At 41.9% G+C, this 16,806-nt stretch overlaps 1 protein-coding gene across 2 annotated transcripts in view; it reads left to right on the top strand.

Moving 5' to 3' along the window:
• The first annotated feature begins 525 nt into the window (after window positions 1-525).
• The window catches only part of coro2ba (coronin, actin binding protein, 2Ba), a 57,844-nt gene continuing 41,563 nt past the window's right edge, over window positions 526-16,806 (top strand). Inside the window, exon 1 of one of the 2 annotated variants that reach the window (XM_073836153.1) lies at window positions 526-773. In XM_073836153.1, coding sequence (XP_073692254.1) covers window positions 759-773 — 15 coding nt within the window. In that variant the 5' untranslated portion in view covers window positions 526-758. The remainder of the gene's footprint in view (window positions 774-16,806) is intronic. The other variant, XM_073836154.1, reaches the window with a different exon arrangement.

Below are 16,806 nucleotides of genomic sequence, written 5' to 3'. Positions count from 1 at the left end.
TTGTTTTTCTTGTTCTTCACACTTATTTAAGAACAATCATGAGTATAGTAATCTTGTTAAGTATATCAATTTCATAATCCCATAGAAATTATTTTTGGTCTTCTTCAACAACTTTTTCAAGATTTCAAAGTCTTTCTGTAATTTTGTTTGCAATATAAATTTTGATTATAGCAGCCAAGTTATAAGAATTTGATGAGAGTACTAGATACCGCAAGCATAGAAAGTATGAGTTACAATGTGTGTGGTATTCAGAGAGCTAAAGAGAAAGAGTATGACATGGTAAACAGAGTGATGCTGTTGTGGACATCAATAATCTTCATTAGCACATGCAGTAATCAGATTGACAGCTTGGAAGGAGGGAGAGAGAGAGAGAGAGAGAGAGAGAGAGAGAGAGAGAGAGAGAGAGAGAGAGAGAGAGAGAGAGAGAGAGAGAGAGAGGGGGGAGAGAGAGAGAGCAAGGAGTAATAGTACTAACATGCTGCTGAGCTGACTTCACTGCAGTATCCTGACTAGAGGACCACAGCTACCGCGGCACTGATAGGCTTGGATACTTAGCGAGAGACACGACCAGACCCTCCCTCCCTCTCTCTCTCTCCCTCTCATTCCTCCTCCTCTTTCACAATCTCCCGTGTCTCACTCTGCTGTCGTATAGACTGCAGGCTGCACGCACTCAAGGAGTCCTTCTCTTTCTCTCTCTGTCCTGCTGTCTCACTCAGCGTTTCAGGAACAGAAGCTGACTCTTCTGCACTGTTCTCTGCATGACTGTCACAAAGGTAAGTGTGTGCTGGAGCGTGTGAGGCTGGGAGGGGCTGCTGGGTTTGGGCTCCACTGCAGTGGGATGTTCTGCTGAATCTGTGACTGTAGTGTACTGCAGTGCCGGACAGGTGGAGTGCGTTTGTTTATGCAGGTGAATATTATGCTGTGCAATACAAACTTCTATGTGCATTTGTCCAGCTGGTTCCCTCTGTGTGTTTAATATGCTAGTGCCTGTCCCACAGTAGGGCAGTGGGTCTTGGCTGGGTGAGGCATGTTTATGTGCGAGTGTGTGAGAGAGTGTGTTTGTGTGTGTGTGTGTGTGTGTGTGTGTGTGTGTGTGTGTGTGTGTGTGTGGCTTTAGCAGACTGATTACGAAGTGGAGCTCCTAATCCAGTGCTGTCCTGCATAAAGCCTGAGCTGTGCTTTTTTGCTGAGGACAGACTGAGCATGTCCCATACTACAGTATGTGTGACAGAGATAAAGAAAGGAAAAGAGGAAAGTAGCAAGAAGAGAAGAGGCAGGCCAAGGGATATAGGGAGAATTCAGATTAACTGGGACACTTTTTGACATTGAGATTATGATGACGGTTAAAAAGGTGGCCAATTTAGCTGACCGTATGAATAGGGATCAGGCTAATTTTGTCTTTATTGTGCTTGTTTGTATGTTTAAGTGTCTAAGTTTGATTTGGGCCATTGGACTCTCACAGCTGAAATACTGTCATGAGCTAATTGAACTTTATTTAGAAAGGTCGGAGAAAAATGACTGAAAATGGCTCTATGAAATGCAGTACAGAAACAAACAGATCTGTTAAGTTTGCAAAGCTGGAAACATTGTAGACGTATTGTAGAGATCAACACAAAGAGATGTTATTTACACATTTGTGACCCTAGACCACAAAACCAGTCATAAGGGTCAGTTTTTTTAATTAAGATTTATACAGCATCTGAAAACTGAATAAATAAGCTTTCCATTGATGTAGGTTTGTTAGGATAGGACAATGTTTGGCCAAGATACAACTATTTGAAAATCTGGAATCTGAGGGAGCAAACAAAATCAAAATGCTGAGAAAATCGCATATTACTAATCAAAATTTTGATATATTTACAGTATGAATTAAATAAAAATATCTTCATGGAACATCCTAATGATTTTTGGCATAAAAGAAAAATAGATAATTTTGACCCATACAATGTATTTTTGGCTATTAATACAAATATACCCACGCTACTTAAGTGTCACAAGGAGGAGTCAGAGACGTGCGGATCCATTTGCAAGGCTTTATTAGAATAGTCGACAGGCAGGAGTAAACGCCAGAAAACAGGAACAACGTAGGTAATCCGGGAAACAGTTCAATACTCCAGCAGTGGTCGCAATGGCAGGCAGCAGGAATCAATAACGGGGTACACAGTCCAGAGTCATACACAGATAATCCAACAAAGGCAGGCAGCAGGAATCAACAACGGGGTACACAGTCCAGAGTCATACACAGGTAATCCAATACAGAGAAACACGCTTAGAATAATGACCATGGGAACAATTAGACTTCGCAAGGTGGCTGTGTGTGTGAGTGGCTTAAATGCAGTCAGTAAATGTGAAACAGGTGTTTGCAGCAATCAGATCAGTGGGAAATGAGGAACAGATGTGTGCAGTGATTGGTGCAGTGGCTTATGGGGATTGTAGTCCATGAAGTGTGGTGCAAGAGTTCATGATGACAGAGAAGACCAGATACGTTACATAGCCCCTCCGCAAGGAGCGGCTTCCAGACGCTCTAACCACCTTAACAATCTAGAGGGTGGTGGAGCGGAGGCGGAACAGGGGGAGGGATGGAGGGCCAGGTCCATGTAGTGGTACTGGAACCACGAAATGAGGCGGAGCCGACGGAGGGAGAAGCCATGGAGGAGGAAGGGTTGGCTCCTGCATGGGGCCGACCGACGGAGGTGGAGCCCGAGGCGGAACCGGAGAGTCGATGGTCCTGGGCGACACAGAGGATCAGGAGGGCCAAGGCGGAACCCAAGGCTCTGGCGACCCCGGCGGAGATGGAGGTCCGGAGGTACGCAGCGGAGCCGGAGTGACAGAGGATCGAGGCTGTGCCCACGGGAGGGAGGAGGTCCACAGAGCCGGCAGGACGGAGTGACGAGGCGCAGCCGGAGGAGTAGAGTCCAGAGGCGAAGGTGGGGTGACGACTGACCGGGGCGGAGCCGGAGAGACGATGGAGCCCGGAGGAGCTGTTGGGCCGATGGCCGACAACGGAGATGAGGGAGCACAGAGCCGGGGTGGAGCCGCAGGGTCGGAGGACCGAGGTGGAGTCCAGGACTCTGAGACTGGAGGTGATGGTGAGGGGTCCTTCAGTCTGGACACCGATGGCGACTGGCAGTCCCACGGCAAGTCCTCTGCCACGAATGTGGGATGGGGGTGAGTAGAGGGACTGTCAGGAGACAGAGGTGGCAGGACTGGAGCAGCAGGGAGGGTGGGTGGGAACAGTCCATGCTTGAGCTCCGTGACCAGAACCGGGCAGACAGGAATCTCAGGACGACTGGATGTAACCAGCGGAGTCTCTGGAAGGCTGGGCGGAACCAGCGGGGTCTCTGGAAGGCAGGGCTGAATCAGCGGAGTGTCTGGAAGGCTGGGCGGAACCAGCGGAGTCTCTGGTAGACTGGGCGGAACCAGCGGAGTCTCTGGAAAGCCGGGCTGAACCAGCGGAGTGTCTGGAAGGCTGGGCGGAACCAGCGGAGTCTCTGGAAGGCAGGGCTGAACCAGCGGAGTGTCTGTAAGGCTGGGCGGAACCAGCGGAGTCTCTGGAAGGCTGGGCAGAACCAGCGGAGTCTCTGGAAGGCTGGGCGGAACCAGCGGAGTCTCTGGAAGGCTGGGCGGAACCAGCGGAGTCTCTGGAAGGCTTGGCAGAACCAGCGGAGTCTCTGGAAGACTGGGCGGAACCAGCGGAGTCTCTGGAAGGCAGGGCTGAACCAGCGGAGTGTCTGGAAGGCTGGGCGGAACCAGCGGAGTCTCTGGAAGGCTGGGCGGAACCAGCGGAGTCTCTGGAAGGCTGGGCGGAACCAGCGGAGTCTCTGGAAGGCAGGGCTGAACCAGCGGAGTCTCTGGAAGGCAGGGCTGAACCAGCGGAGTGGAGCGGAGCTCTTGTGAAGCGGGCTCTGGACGACGCTCTTGTGAAGCGGGCTCTGGACGACGCTCTTGAGGAGCGGGCTCTGGAGAACTGGACGACCCCAGCGGAGATTCAGGAGGGCTGGGCGTCTCCAGCGGAGACTCTGGAAGAGCAGGCTCTGAGCGAGCGGTCACTGGAGGGCGCTCTGGCGGCGCAGTCACTGGAGGGCGCTCTGGCGGCGCAGTCACTGGAGGGCGCTCTGGCGGCGCAGTCACTGGAGGGCGCTCTGGCGGCGCAGTCACTGGAGGACTGGTTGGGAGACCAGCTGCTCGAGCCGACAGCAGCGGTGGGTCCTCCACGCTAGAAATTAACCTTTGCCACCACGTGGTAAAGTGTGGCTGCTGTGGTTCTGGGCTAGCAGACCTCTTGTGCTGTGGCTCTTTTAAAACATCCACAGTTAACTTAGAGCCACATAGCAGCGACGCATACTGCATATAGTCCTCCACAGAACATTTAAATTCTCCTCCTGGCAACATAGACTTAGTTGGCTCATTAAGTCCCCGGCGGAATAAGTCCTTAAGGTAAGCTTCATCACGAAATGGTAAATGAAGTGACAACTCACAGAATCTGTGGACATATTCCTTAATGGGGAGATTACCTTGTCGGAGGAGCAGAAGTTGGTCGACTGGGTCCATGATGATGCTGGGGGTGAAACAAAGCCGCTGGATCCTGGTTTGGCGAAGTCTTCTGTCACAAGGAGGAGTCAGAGACGTGCGGATCCATTTGCAAGGCTTTATTAGAATAGTCGACAGGCAGGAGTAAACGCCAGAAAACAGGAACAACGTAGGTAATCCGGGAAACAGTTCAATACTCCAGCAGTGGTCGCAATGGCAGGCAGCAGGAATCAATAACGGGGTACACAGTCCAGAGTCATACACAGATAATCCAACAAAGGCAGGCAGCAGGAATCAACAACGGGGTACACAGTCCAGAGTCATACACAGGTAATCCAATACAGAGAAACACGCTTAGAATAATGACCATGGGAACAATTAGACTTCGCAAGGTGGCTGTGTGTGTGAGTGGCTTAAATGCAGTCAGTAAATGTGAAACAGGTGTTTGCAGCAATCAGATCAGTGGGAAATGAGGAACAGATGTGTGCAGTGATTGGTGCAGTGGCTTATGGGGATTGTAGTCCATGAAGTGTGGTGCAAGAGTTCATGATGACAGAGAAGACCAGATACGTTACATTAAGACTGGTTTTGCTTAAAAAAAATGAACTAATTAATCGCACATTTTTTACTGAAATTAACTGTGATTAATCCCACCTAACATTAAAGTTTTTAAAAAATACTTTAATATTGCAATTTCACATTCAATCTTCAAACTGAAATTATTAGACTTAAAAAAACAAACTTCAAATTAAAGTGAACTTATGACAATCTTCACATAAACCTATTATTTACCTGTGCCCTTCAGCAAGTAGAAAATATACAAAATAAAGTTATCAAACACTAAATACTTCTCAGCAGACACATAACATCATAAGACGTGGATATTTGGTTGAATTTCGGTTGTGACAGTGTGTGACCAAAAATTCGATGTCAATTCAACATCTAATGTCAACATTAATTTGATGTCCAATACCAACTTCAACTGACATTAATATTTTGTTGTTTTTAGGTTGTGTATTCAAAATCCAACGTTAAGTCAACGTCAAATACTTACGTCAATTTTCATTCTCAACCAAAAAAGCAATGTCTGTCTGACGTCTAGTTCAACGTCAACCGGTCCGTTGCCTGCTAAGTAAATTCGATATAGATAAATCCTTAAACCTACAAAAGTTATTGATTTTCTCTTTTTTCTTTTGTTCTTTGATTAACAGACATCACAGCAGCTAGGTTATTAGGTTATTTGACTGCTATTACTTTAAGAGCTGCCACTTCTGAACATGAGGCGGATCTGGCATGCTTGTAGTTTCATTCACGCTTTAATATGAAATGATACAGGCTACAGCGCGCAACGCCACATTTGTGCACCTGACAGGACAGGTAAATTTGTTTTTACTGACATATGACCTGACATCTCATCTGACCACAATTCACTTTTGTTCTACTAAAGCTCCCTTGTCACCTTACCCACTAGCGCCTAGCACTAAAATGAAATTGGAGTGCGTGTCTGAAAAGTCTCCTGTTTGATGTGGTCGTATAGACGTTCTGCGACTAAATAAACACACTTCTTGTCAATAAAAAAAAGACAGAGGCAGCAGTTGCCCTGCCCCTGTGTTAAATATTTTTAATGCTGTTAAACTGGAAAAAATAATCAGCTGCGTTAACTCACAAATTTTTATAGCACTAAATATATTATATTATATTATTTGGTTATTATAGAGTTGCAGTTTCTTCATTTACACATATCTTACTTAAATCTCAGTCAGTGACTGTGTTCATCTAGTGGTGTGTTGCAGTTTTTCCTGGCTGAATTACCCGCATGACGCAGGTGCTGACTGTGTAAGATCTGATGTGAGTGTGTGTGTGTGTGTGTGTTTTGCTGTGATGGAGAAGGTTGAGATATTGAGTGGGGGTTCGAGTGATGGGTACTGTACAGAGCTAAATGACCTTGGAGTGTTTGTGTATGTGTGCTGAGCGAGCAGAACAGCACTTTGTGTCAGACAGTGAGAGACAGAGAGCGATTCCACTCCAGAGTATGTCTGCATATGTGAGAGTGAGTGCACATATAGACTAGTGTTAAACCACACAGCTGTGTGGCAGGATATCCTCACAGACTCTTGGGACTGAAACAGTCACACACCCAGACTGTCATGAACAGGGCAGGATGCATCTCTCACTGCAGGGCTATAAAACAGCTGGCTGCACGTCCCTTCCTGTCATACATAGCGCAATGCGATAGTTAATACATTACTGTGAATGTTAATTTCATACAAGTTAGGAACTAAAGGCAAAAAAATCCTCATAAAAACATTATTATTTTATTTAAATATTTACCTAAAAAAAATTATGTTTGGATTGTAGTGGCATAAACCTTGACAGATGGGACCTTTATAAATACCCTTAAAAATTACACGAAAACACCTCCCTAGTCACTCCCTAATTCCCACACTGACTTACAGGTATGAAATTTACAGAAACATTGTAATCAAGTTCATATTAAGAGGCAAAGAAACTGGGAGGAATGGATGGAAAGCTGGAGGAGGGGTTAGAGATCATTCTGTCTCCACAGAGCCGAAGGTCAACACATGTGCCCTCATGCCTTTGTTTAAAGCTTAGCATATCTTTCACCCTGGGACAGAATTTAGTCTAACTGAAATGCCAACAGGCATCAGATTCTCCAGTGGATGTGGAGAATGGACTCATCGGTTAAATTTCTCCCAATATCAACACAGAGCCAGACAGACGTCATGTGTTCAATATCACTAATGTGAATGTGCAGTGAGTGTATTTATTGAGTGATTGTGAGAAGGGTCCTCATCTGTGGTGTGTGTGTGGGTGGGTTTGCACATGTCTGCATGTCAGTAGATCGAGAGGCAGGTAGGAAGTATAAAGATGCGTTTATAAAAACTAAAAAAAGAGACAATTGTACATATGAAATGCACAGACACACACTTGTCAGGAGTGTTTGAGCTACTAAGAAGACCCTGCGTGGGTAGGAGGACCGTATACTCACAGCTGTAAAACACATTATTATAACTACACCATATGCACAACTGATATTGTGCAGATAATGGTGGGTGTTTTTTTTTTTTTTTGCAGAAATGTGAATATAAGCATATATATGTAGGCTTTATGTTACATACACTCATAAAACTCACACAGGTATGTTGGTGCTTCACACATTATACATACAAAGTAGGAAGTAGGAAGGAAGGGAATGGGATAGATGTAATGGAATGGAATTAGATGGATGGATGGATGGATGGATGGATGGATGGATGGATGGATGGATGGATGGATGGATGGATGGATGGATGGATGGATGGATGGATGGATGGATGGATGGATGGATGGATGGATGGATGGATGGATGGATGGATTAGAATGGAATTAGATGGATGGATGATGGATGGAAGGAAGGAAGGAAAGGCAAGGCAAGGCAAGGCAAGGCAAGGAAAGGAAAGGAAAGGAAAGGAAAGGAAAGGAAAGGAAAGGAAAGGAAAGGAAAGGAAAGGAAAGGAAAGGAAAGGAAAAGGAAAGGAAAGGAAAGGAAAGGAAAGGAAAGGAAAGGAAAGGAAAAGGAAAGGAAAGGAAAGGAAAGGAAAGGAAAGGAAAGGAATGACATGGATTGGATTGGACTGGATTGGAATAGAATGGAAATGGATGGATGGAAGGAAGGAAAGGAAAGGAATGAAATTGAATGGAATGGATTGGAAATGAATGGATGGAAGGAAGGAAGGAAGGAAGGAATAGAATGGAAATGGATGGATGGAAGGAAGGAAAGGAAAGGAATGAAATTGAATGGAATGGATTGGAAATGAATGGATGGAAGGAAGGAAAGGAAAGGAAAGGAAAGGAAAGGAAAGGAAAGGAAAGGAATGAAATTGAATGGAATGGATTGGAAATGAATGGATGGAAGGAAGGATGGAAGGAAGGAAAGAAGGAAAGGAAAGGAAAGGAATGGATTGGAATAGAATGGAAATGGATGGATGGATGGATGGATGGATGGAAGGAAGGAAGGAAGGAAGGAAGGAAGGAAGGAAAGGAAAGGAAAGGAAAGGAAAGGAAAGGAATGGATTGGAAAAGAATAGAAATGATGGATGGATGGATGGATGGATGGATGGATGGATGGATGGATGATGGAAGAAATGGAATTTAATAGAAGATGGATGGATGGATGGATGGATGGATGGATTGTTGGATGGATGGATGGATGGAAGGAAGGAATGAAGTGGAATTGGGTAGAAGATGGTTGAATGGATGGATGGATGGATGGAAAGAACAGAATATAATAGGTTGAATGAATGGATAGATGAAAGGAATTAAGGAATGGAGCAGAGTTGGATAGATGGATGTATTGATGGAAGGAATAGAATGGAATTGGATGGGTGGACGGTAGGATGGATGGAAGGAATGAAGGAATGAAATGGAATGGAATTAGATTGGAACAGAATTGGATGGATGGATGGATGGATGGATTGATGGAATGAAATGGAATGGAATTAATAGATGGATGGAAGGAAAGAAATGGAATGCAATTGGACCACCTGATCTCATGACCAAAATGTATCTGTGGGAAAAATTTTCCCAAGACGCGAAATAGCTTAAAGAGAAGCTGAAAGATAAGAGATCGAAAAACAAGCTAAAACAGCATTTTTGCGACAGTGGTTTTTTACGTCACATTTGCTTTTGTTCATACTATCGGGTAGGTTTAGGTGTAGTGCAAATGGTACGTTATTTTAAAGCGTCACAGAGTATTAGAGTTATATAGCGTCACTCAACGGACATAAGTCAGAACTGCAGTGACATATACAAAACCAATGTCACATAAAACGCCACTCAGTGGACATTTCACATTGAATATGTCACAAAACATACATGGCAATATGTATTTTGCGTCTTGCGAAAAAGTTCCCACAGGTATGTTTTCGTCATGAGATCAGGTTGAATGGATGGATAGATGAATGTCCTGACCAGGTTTTTATCTCAATATTAGTCACTGTTCCCCTATAGGATATTTTATCAATTGAGCTTTAATACAATCCTGCAAATCTCAACAAAACTGTTTGGTGTATGTAGGTCTGTTTAAATGCATGTGGAATTAGGCTAATTCTAAACTGTTGCTGCTAGTTGTTATAAATGAATAATATCACATGAATTGTATTTGACTGAAATGCCTGTATTGATATATCTTACCCATTTCATATTCTACCAATGAGAAATCTGTACTAGATGATGAGTTTTGTGAGGGAGGGACGCTTGAGCTGATTTTGATCGGCCATTGGGCTAGTTGCTTTAAGCAAACCTGGCAACCTTAAGTACAAGCTTGATATGGATGCTGGTTTTGTTTTATCCTCAGAGGGAATCTTATAATCTGGACTGAATTTGCAGGCTGTATGCCCTATGCAGGCAGTGTGCCCACACGCTGAGAAGAGTCACATTTGATCCAAGTCCAAACAGCTAGCTTAGCAACCCAAACCTCCTGCTGCCCAATGTGCTTATACAGAAAACATCCAATAATGAACAAATGGCTAAAGCTCCAGCATTTTTCTTCAACTTTTTTATGAAGCCTGAGAAAGTGCAAGAGAGTGTATTCATAGATGCAGATATCAGAACGCCTCGATATTATGTGGTGAGAACGAACTGCTCAAATTCCACAGAGACTGAGAGTTTCAGTGGGACTTTCTATAGAAAAGGAAAGGAGATCATGTCATTTATAAATATCCTGCTCAGCTCCTGCAGAGCTGTAGTGAATGTGAGGTAGGGACACTGGGAAGAGGATGTGCTTCCTGTGGTCCCTGGGCTTGTGAGCAAGTGCAGTGGGACTCAGTGTAGATAAACAGCAGCTGTGGGGCATCAGTGTGATGTTCATACTATCTTGTAATTCCCACTGTCTGTTTTCGCTCTCTTTTCACTCCTACTCTAAGGCAGAGAAACTGAGAAAATATTATATTAATATTCTTGCCTTGAGATATCTGTATCTATTGCCACTGCAATCCTAGACACACAGACACATACACATACTCACAGGCTGTCAAGAAGAATGAGTGAAGTCACAATGTAAAAACATCCATGAAAACGGCAACCAAGTTTTTGAGTTTTGGAAACAGTCATCAATACTGCAATTCCATTTTTGTGCCCTATGTGTAAGAGGTCCAGAGAAGGAAATGTTACAGCCTACACAAATCAAACAGTGTGGGAGTGGGAACTAAAGCGTGACAGCATGATGAAGATGGGTCATATGCTTCTGCACTTAGGATTTCAACACACTTCTCCTACTAACACAGTCTCATGAAAATGGAGCTCATTATCTGTAATGCAGTACAACAACACATTCCATTGAGTGTTCCCAATCACCAATGACTCTTTTAACTTTATATGTGAACAGCATTCTGCTGCAGTAAAGTGCTGGTAAATTACACACTTTCTTTTATGCATGTTATATGACAGGCTTTGGCAATAATTCCACCAAAATTAAGAAATATAAGATAAGGGGGCACTGTGTGAGTATTTAAAAAAATGCTGCTGCACAAATAGTATATACAGTTAAGGTCAAAAGTTTACATACACCTTGCAGAAACTTCTAAATGTTAATAATTATACCAAAATAAGAGGGATCAAACAATGTTATATTTTAATTAGTACAGCCCTGAAAAAGATATTTAACATAAAAGATGTTTACATATAGTCCACAAGAAAAAGACAAGTTGAATTTTTAAAAATGACCCCGTTCAAAAGTTTACATACACTTGATTCTTAATACTGTGTTGTTACCTGAATGAACCACAGCTGTGGGGTTTTTTGTTTAGTGATAGTTGTTCATGAGTCCCTTTGAACATGTAGAATCTTCTGTAGCTTCTGAAGGGCAGTATGTGATGGAAATAATATGATATTTAGGCAAAATAAGAAAAATGTACACATTTCATTCTGTTCAAAAGTTTACATGCCCAGCTGTTAATGCATTGTTTTTCCTTCTGGAGCATCAGTGAGCATTTGAACCTTCTGTAATAGTTGTATATGATTCCCTCAGTTGTCTTTAGTGTTAAAAGATGGATCTCAAAGTCATACAGCCATTGTTGGAAAGGGTTCAAATACACAAAAACTGATTTTTTTCTAGAAGAGTGGGCAGTTTAACTGTTCAGGACAAACAAGGGACTCATGCATAACTATCACTAACCAAAAAAAACAAAAAACAGCTGTGGATCATTTAGGTAACAACACAGTATTAGGAATCAAGTGTATGTAAACTTCCGAATGGGGTTATTTCTCTGAACTATATGTAAACGTCTTCTATGTGAAATATCTTATTCAGGTCTGTACTAAATAAAAAATAACATGCATTTTGGTCGATCCCTCTAATGGGTGTACATAAACTTTTGACCTCAACTGCATAATAACCCATAGAAGATCTATACAGGTGGAGGGTTTTAGCGGTTTCCATTAGTATGCGCCATATAGAATTTCATGACAGAACTTGGCATTTCTTGTGAAAGTGCATAATTCAAACTATACTGAAGTCATGGATTCCCATGTGTTCTTTGTTCGCTTTTTTATATATAATGTATTCTCAGTTTAAATAACTGTCTTGTATCATGTTTATGAGCATGTCAGGTTTCCAGTCACTTATGTGCTGTAATTTCACCTCATGACCTCTATGAGTTCATCAAAACAAATACTGTTTATCAGCACTGTCTGTTCATGAAGACAATGTGGGGATGTGACACAATTCAGGATGGTGCACACACTTCACACAAGAAATTGCCTTATGATACTATTTCACATGGATCTGACATAATTAGTTTTGCTCAGTTCCTTTATAAGACATTTTAAGGATGCCAGTAGCTATTATTTACAATTTGTTTACGAATTTAGTCAATCATTTTCATGACATCTTTATCTATTAAATTTGTTTACATCATAGTGTATATGCATGTCTTCATAGAGAATAAAACTCTTGTCAACCTGAAGTAAGCCTACATGTCAAAATTGGCATAAAAACACATGGATGGCTTTTATGATAATTTGCACGTCCATGCAGAATCTGATGGGGCAGTTTAACACAGAACTGGAATGCCTGTCAATCTCCTCATCTTTTGCACATTTATTAAATATTATGGCTGATTTTGTGTTTCCAGCTATTAATAATAGTCTAGTACTCTCAGCTTGGTTTAACACATTTTCTCTTTTTTAAACCCATTTCACAGATTCCACTTCCTCCACAAAATTAGCACAGAAATTGTGAAAAAAGGACAGCAGATTCCATCTGGGCTTGGTCATAAGAGAGAAAGCACAATGAGAACATTATGAACATTATGATCATTTGATACTTTAGGCTGAAGTAAACAATACCCACAAGTTGTCTGAGGTTATTGCTGCTTAAAAGGAAAAAGAGAGCAGCTTTCTTTGCGAGCCGAAAGAAAGAGAGGGGTCAGCTGAGCGCTGTGAAGGTTCACATTCCTTCCCAGCATTCCCTGGCCCTCAGCAGTGTTTTTTGAAGTGATATGCCAAAAACTCAAGCCTTTTATTTTCTTAGAAAATGCATCAGTGAGAAAGTGCAAAGGAGCAAAAAAAGTGTGCGTGTTTGAGAGCAACGTTAGACACTGTACTCTCACAACAGCATGGGCTAGCTATTCCGGTAAGAATTATCAATATTATTCTAAACTTCAGCCAGTACATGATAACATATGATAAAACACATCAAATTCAGATCTATACACTCTCTAATGCAATAAGGCCAACAAAAACCAGCTTGGAAAGAGAATTCAAGAGTGGAAAATATGGGCTGGATAGAAAGCAAACTTGGCATGAGAAATGCATTACAAGTATTACAGGCCTCAGGTAGAAAGTCAGTGTTGTGGAAGGCAATTTAAAGAGGCATGAATCTAACCCCATGTGATCCTGGACTTACGGCAGCCCAGACGTCCTTCAGGCAGTTTTCAGAGCGCTTACCTCATGCTTCCAGCCTCCAATTAATCAAACTTCATGGACGAAACAAATCCCACACAACAAAACAGAGCTGGAGGATTCAGAGAAAGATACAGACGGACAATGTGCAAGAGTGAGGAACTAAAAGAAATATAGGCCTAAAGAAGACACTAGAGAGGATGTCTGAGGAAAAAACGAGGCAATGTTGTGGACGTTTTCAGAGCAAAACAAAAGGCACTGCTTGACAGGGCCTGAGGCCTGAACAGACAGATCGCCAGGTGGAGACCCACTGACACAGATTTCAGCTCTAACACTCCAACTGTTCACTGCATCTGTTTGGGAAGTTAAACTATGGCTGCACATTTTATATATATCACTATTTAAAGGTGTAGTTCACTCAAAAATGAAAATTCTGTCATTAATTACTCACCCTCATGTCTTTCCAAACCCGCAAGACCTTCGTTCATCTTCGGAACACAAATGAAGATATTTTTCCGAGCGCTTTCTGACCCTGCATCGACAGCAACACAAAGAAAAGAAAACATTACTTTATTCAACAATTTCTTCTCTTTCGTGTTAGTCTTCATGAGAGAACCACAACGCATGTGGAGCCGGCTGTCTATGCAAGGTCAAAAATCTCTTGGATTTCATCAAAAATATAATTTGCATTCCAAGGTTTAACAAAGGTCTCACGGGTTTGTAATTAATGACACAATTTTCATTTTTGGGTGAACAATCCATTTAAAAAAATAGTTGACCTAAAAATGAACAATCATCCAATCAATAACTTTTCCAAGAGCTCAAATCCATGCATCCAGTTCAAAATGGGTCACATGACGTAGGACACACACATACATGCATGCATTTGTGGAGAAACAGAAATTTGTCAATAAAGAAAATTGATTTCTTCTGCTGATGACGTCAATGACACAAATAACAAACACTACAGATAAGCACTTCTTTACAAAACACATGGAGCAGCAAACTGTCAGAAACATTAGACTATGCAAATATCTTAGATTTTTGTTTTTAAGCTATAATTTATGTCAAATTTGCAAACAACTAGTTTTCTCGTGGTCGTGGGACATATTAAAATAGATCAGATTTTAACCTTTTGACATCCACTGTGTCTCTGAAGACAAACGATTTGTTTATGAGAATTTATGTTTTAAAATACAAAACTTTAGATTGATAAAGAACAAGCATGATAGTATTTAGAATAATCACTTTGCAAGAAAATAAAATTTAAAATCTTTAAGTGATTGCAAGCTGCCTCCAGAAGTACTTCTGGCCTTCAGCACCAGAGCAAATATAAATGGAAAAGGTATTGCATACTTTTCCCCTTGTACTATGGACCTCCTGATGTTCCTAGAGTTTCACATAAACTTGAGGCATAGACACTAAAATGCAAGACGGAATACAAAATGAGGTTTAAAATCTATTTCAGTTTCGCACAAATCCATTTATTAGATTACATTTCACAGAAATCACCGTTTTTGTCTTTAAATGCTACCCTAACAATGCCGTCTTCACAGATATTTTTGCTTAATAGTTTTACTCATCACCTCACTCAGCCTCTCATACAGCTGTTTTACATTCGACACTAGCCTGAGCACATTTCAGAGCACACCTTGCAAAAGCCAGTTTTAGCTCAGAGTGCTGTGCTGGCGATCACGCTGAAACAAAATCCTGCCAGCAATGAGAAACAGTCAGAAGAGATTAGCCAAGCAGGAAGACAACAAGCTAATACGACATTGTCATGTCACTGTGGAAGGTCACGGTGCTCATCAGTAGCTGGGTAACACTATTACAGGGTGCCAGCCTCTGAGGTCTGGCTGATGTTGTTATAGCACCATCTGAAATGGCAGGGCTTTGTCTAAACCGTCCACATTGTGGCTTCACAGGAGGTCCTATGGAAATTAAACTATACAATTATTACAACTATTTGACAGCCAGTCTACTAAGTAAGAATTGATCATTAAAAACCTATTTTAATTGACGACAGTTCTTATTATTGCTTCTAAATTTACACAATGGCTAGGTTATGGCACTGTTTTGGTTTGGGTGTGGTGTGTCTGGCTAATTTATCCAGGGCAGATGGCATGTCTGAGCCATGATGCTCCTCTTCTGTGTAGCATACAGGAGCAGACTGTTACTTTCACACAGGGAGCCAGAGACTGTAGGAGAGAAAGTCTGTCTAGTCAGCAAAGCACTGCCAAATCTTAATCCAATTTATAGAAGGACTTTCTCCAAGATGGAGAATGCAGGAGAGGGACTAACTTATGTACAGCTTTCATAGGATTACAAAGCACAGCACAGACTGAGCAGTACAAGAGGTGAGAGTAAAGTGTGAATGCCACCAAATAATGATTCAATATTGGCAAAATTCTTTACTTCAAATTGTCAAAATGCAGATTAGTGCTCTACAGTTTGAAAGCGGTCATAGTTTCACACCAATAAGCATACATAAATTAGCATTTTCATGTGTTCATTAATTTGCATAAAAGCTATTATTCTGGTTAGAATTTTCCTACATGCAAAAGGACACTACTGGCAAAAGCATTGTTCTAAAATAGAAGAAAATCTTATTTAAACTATTTTATCAATACTTTTACACTGAAATGTAAATATATTGTCTAGAATTGCTTTTTTTGTCAGTATTGAAGGCAGCATAGTGTTGCTGTCTATTTAGAACAGTCTTTGTGTCTAAAGTATTTCTATGAGGCCTTAAAGTACGGTGGCCGAGAAAGCTCAACGCGCTGCAACTTAAGAAAACACATGCAAACAGAAAGAAAACACATGCAAACAGAAATAAACAACCACAAATTAAAAAAAAACATCTTCATCAGTTTGACAACACAGGCGCTGCAAATCCTCGCAATGCAAACACAAAAAAAGTGCTTCAAACACAAAAAAAGCGCTGCAAATAGCACGGAGCACAACGGAAATGTTTCAGGGGGACCTCAAAAAGTGACGAACCCATCTGGGACCTGATTATTTGTTCAGTGGCTGTTGGTCAGAGCAGAGGTGTTGTCGGTGAACTAAAAGGTGATAGTTCATCTAGTGATGTGACGTTTGACACCGATGCTTCGAAGCTTGTATCAAAAAAATGAAACATCTCACAGTGAAGCAGTGTACCGGAGCTTGATTCGTTTTGCCATAACCACGTGACCTGTGATGTCCGAAGCTTCGTTTTCGCACACAACCATGTGACTGCTTCATATTCTGATTCAAATAACACAAACCCCTTGCGCAGGTTTCAAGTGTCATTCACTTTTTGTTAAGAATAAATCATAATACGAATAAATATGTACATGTGCAGTTTTGTGCATGTTAATTTTGTAGTTATCCTTG

This window comes from Garra rufa, chromosome 3 (genome assembly GCF_049309525.1).
Source record: "Garra rufa chromosome 3, GarRuf1.0, whole genome shotgun sequence".
Classification (NCBI taxonomy): domain Eukaryota; kingdom Metazoa; phylum Chordata; class Actinopteri; order Cypriniformes; family Cyprinidae; genus Garra; species Garra rufa.
The sequence above is the reverse complement of the archived record's forward strand: the minus strand, read 5'-3'. Positions and strand labels throughout refer to the sequence as shown.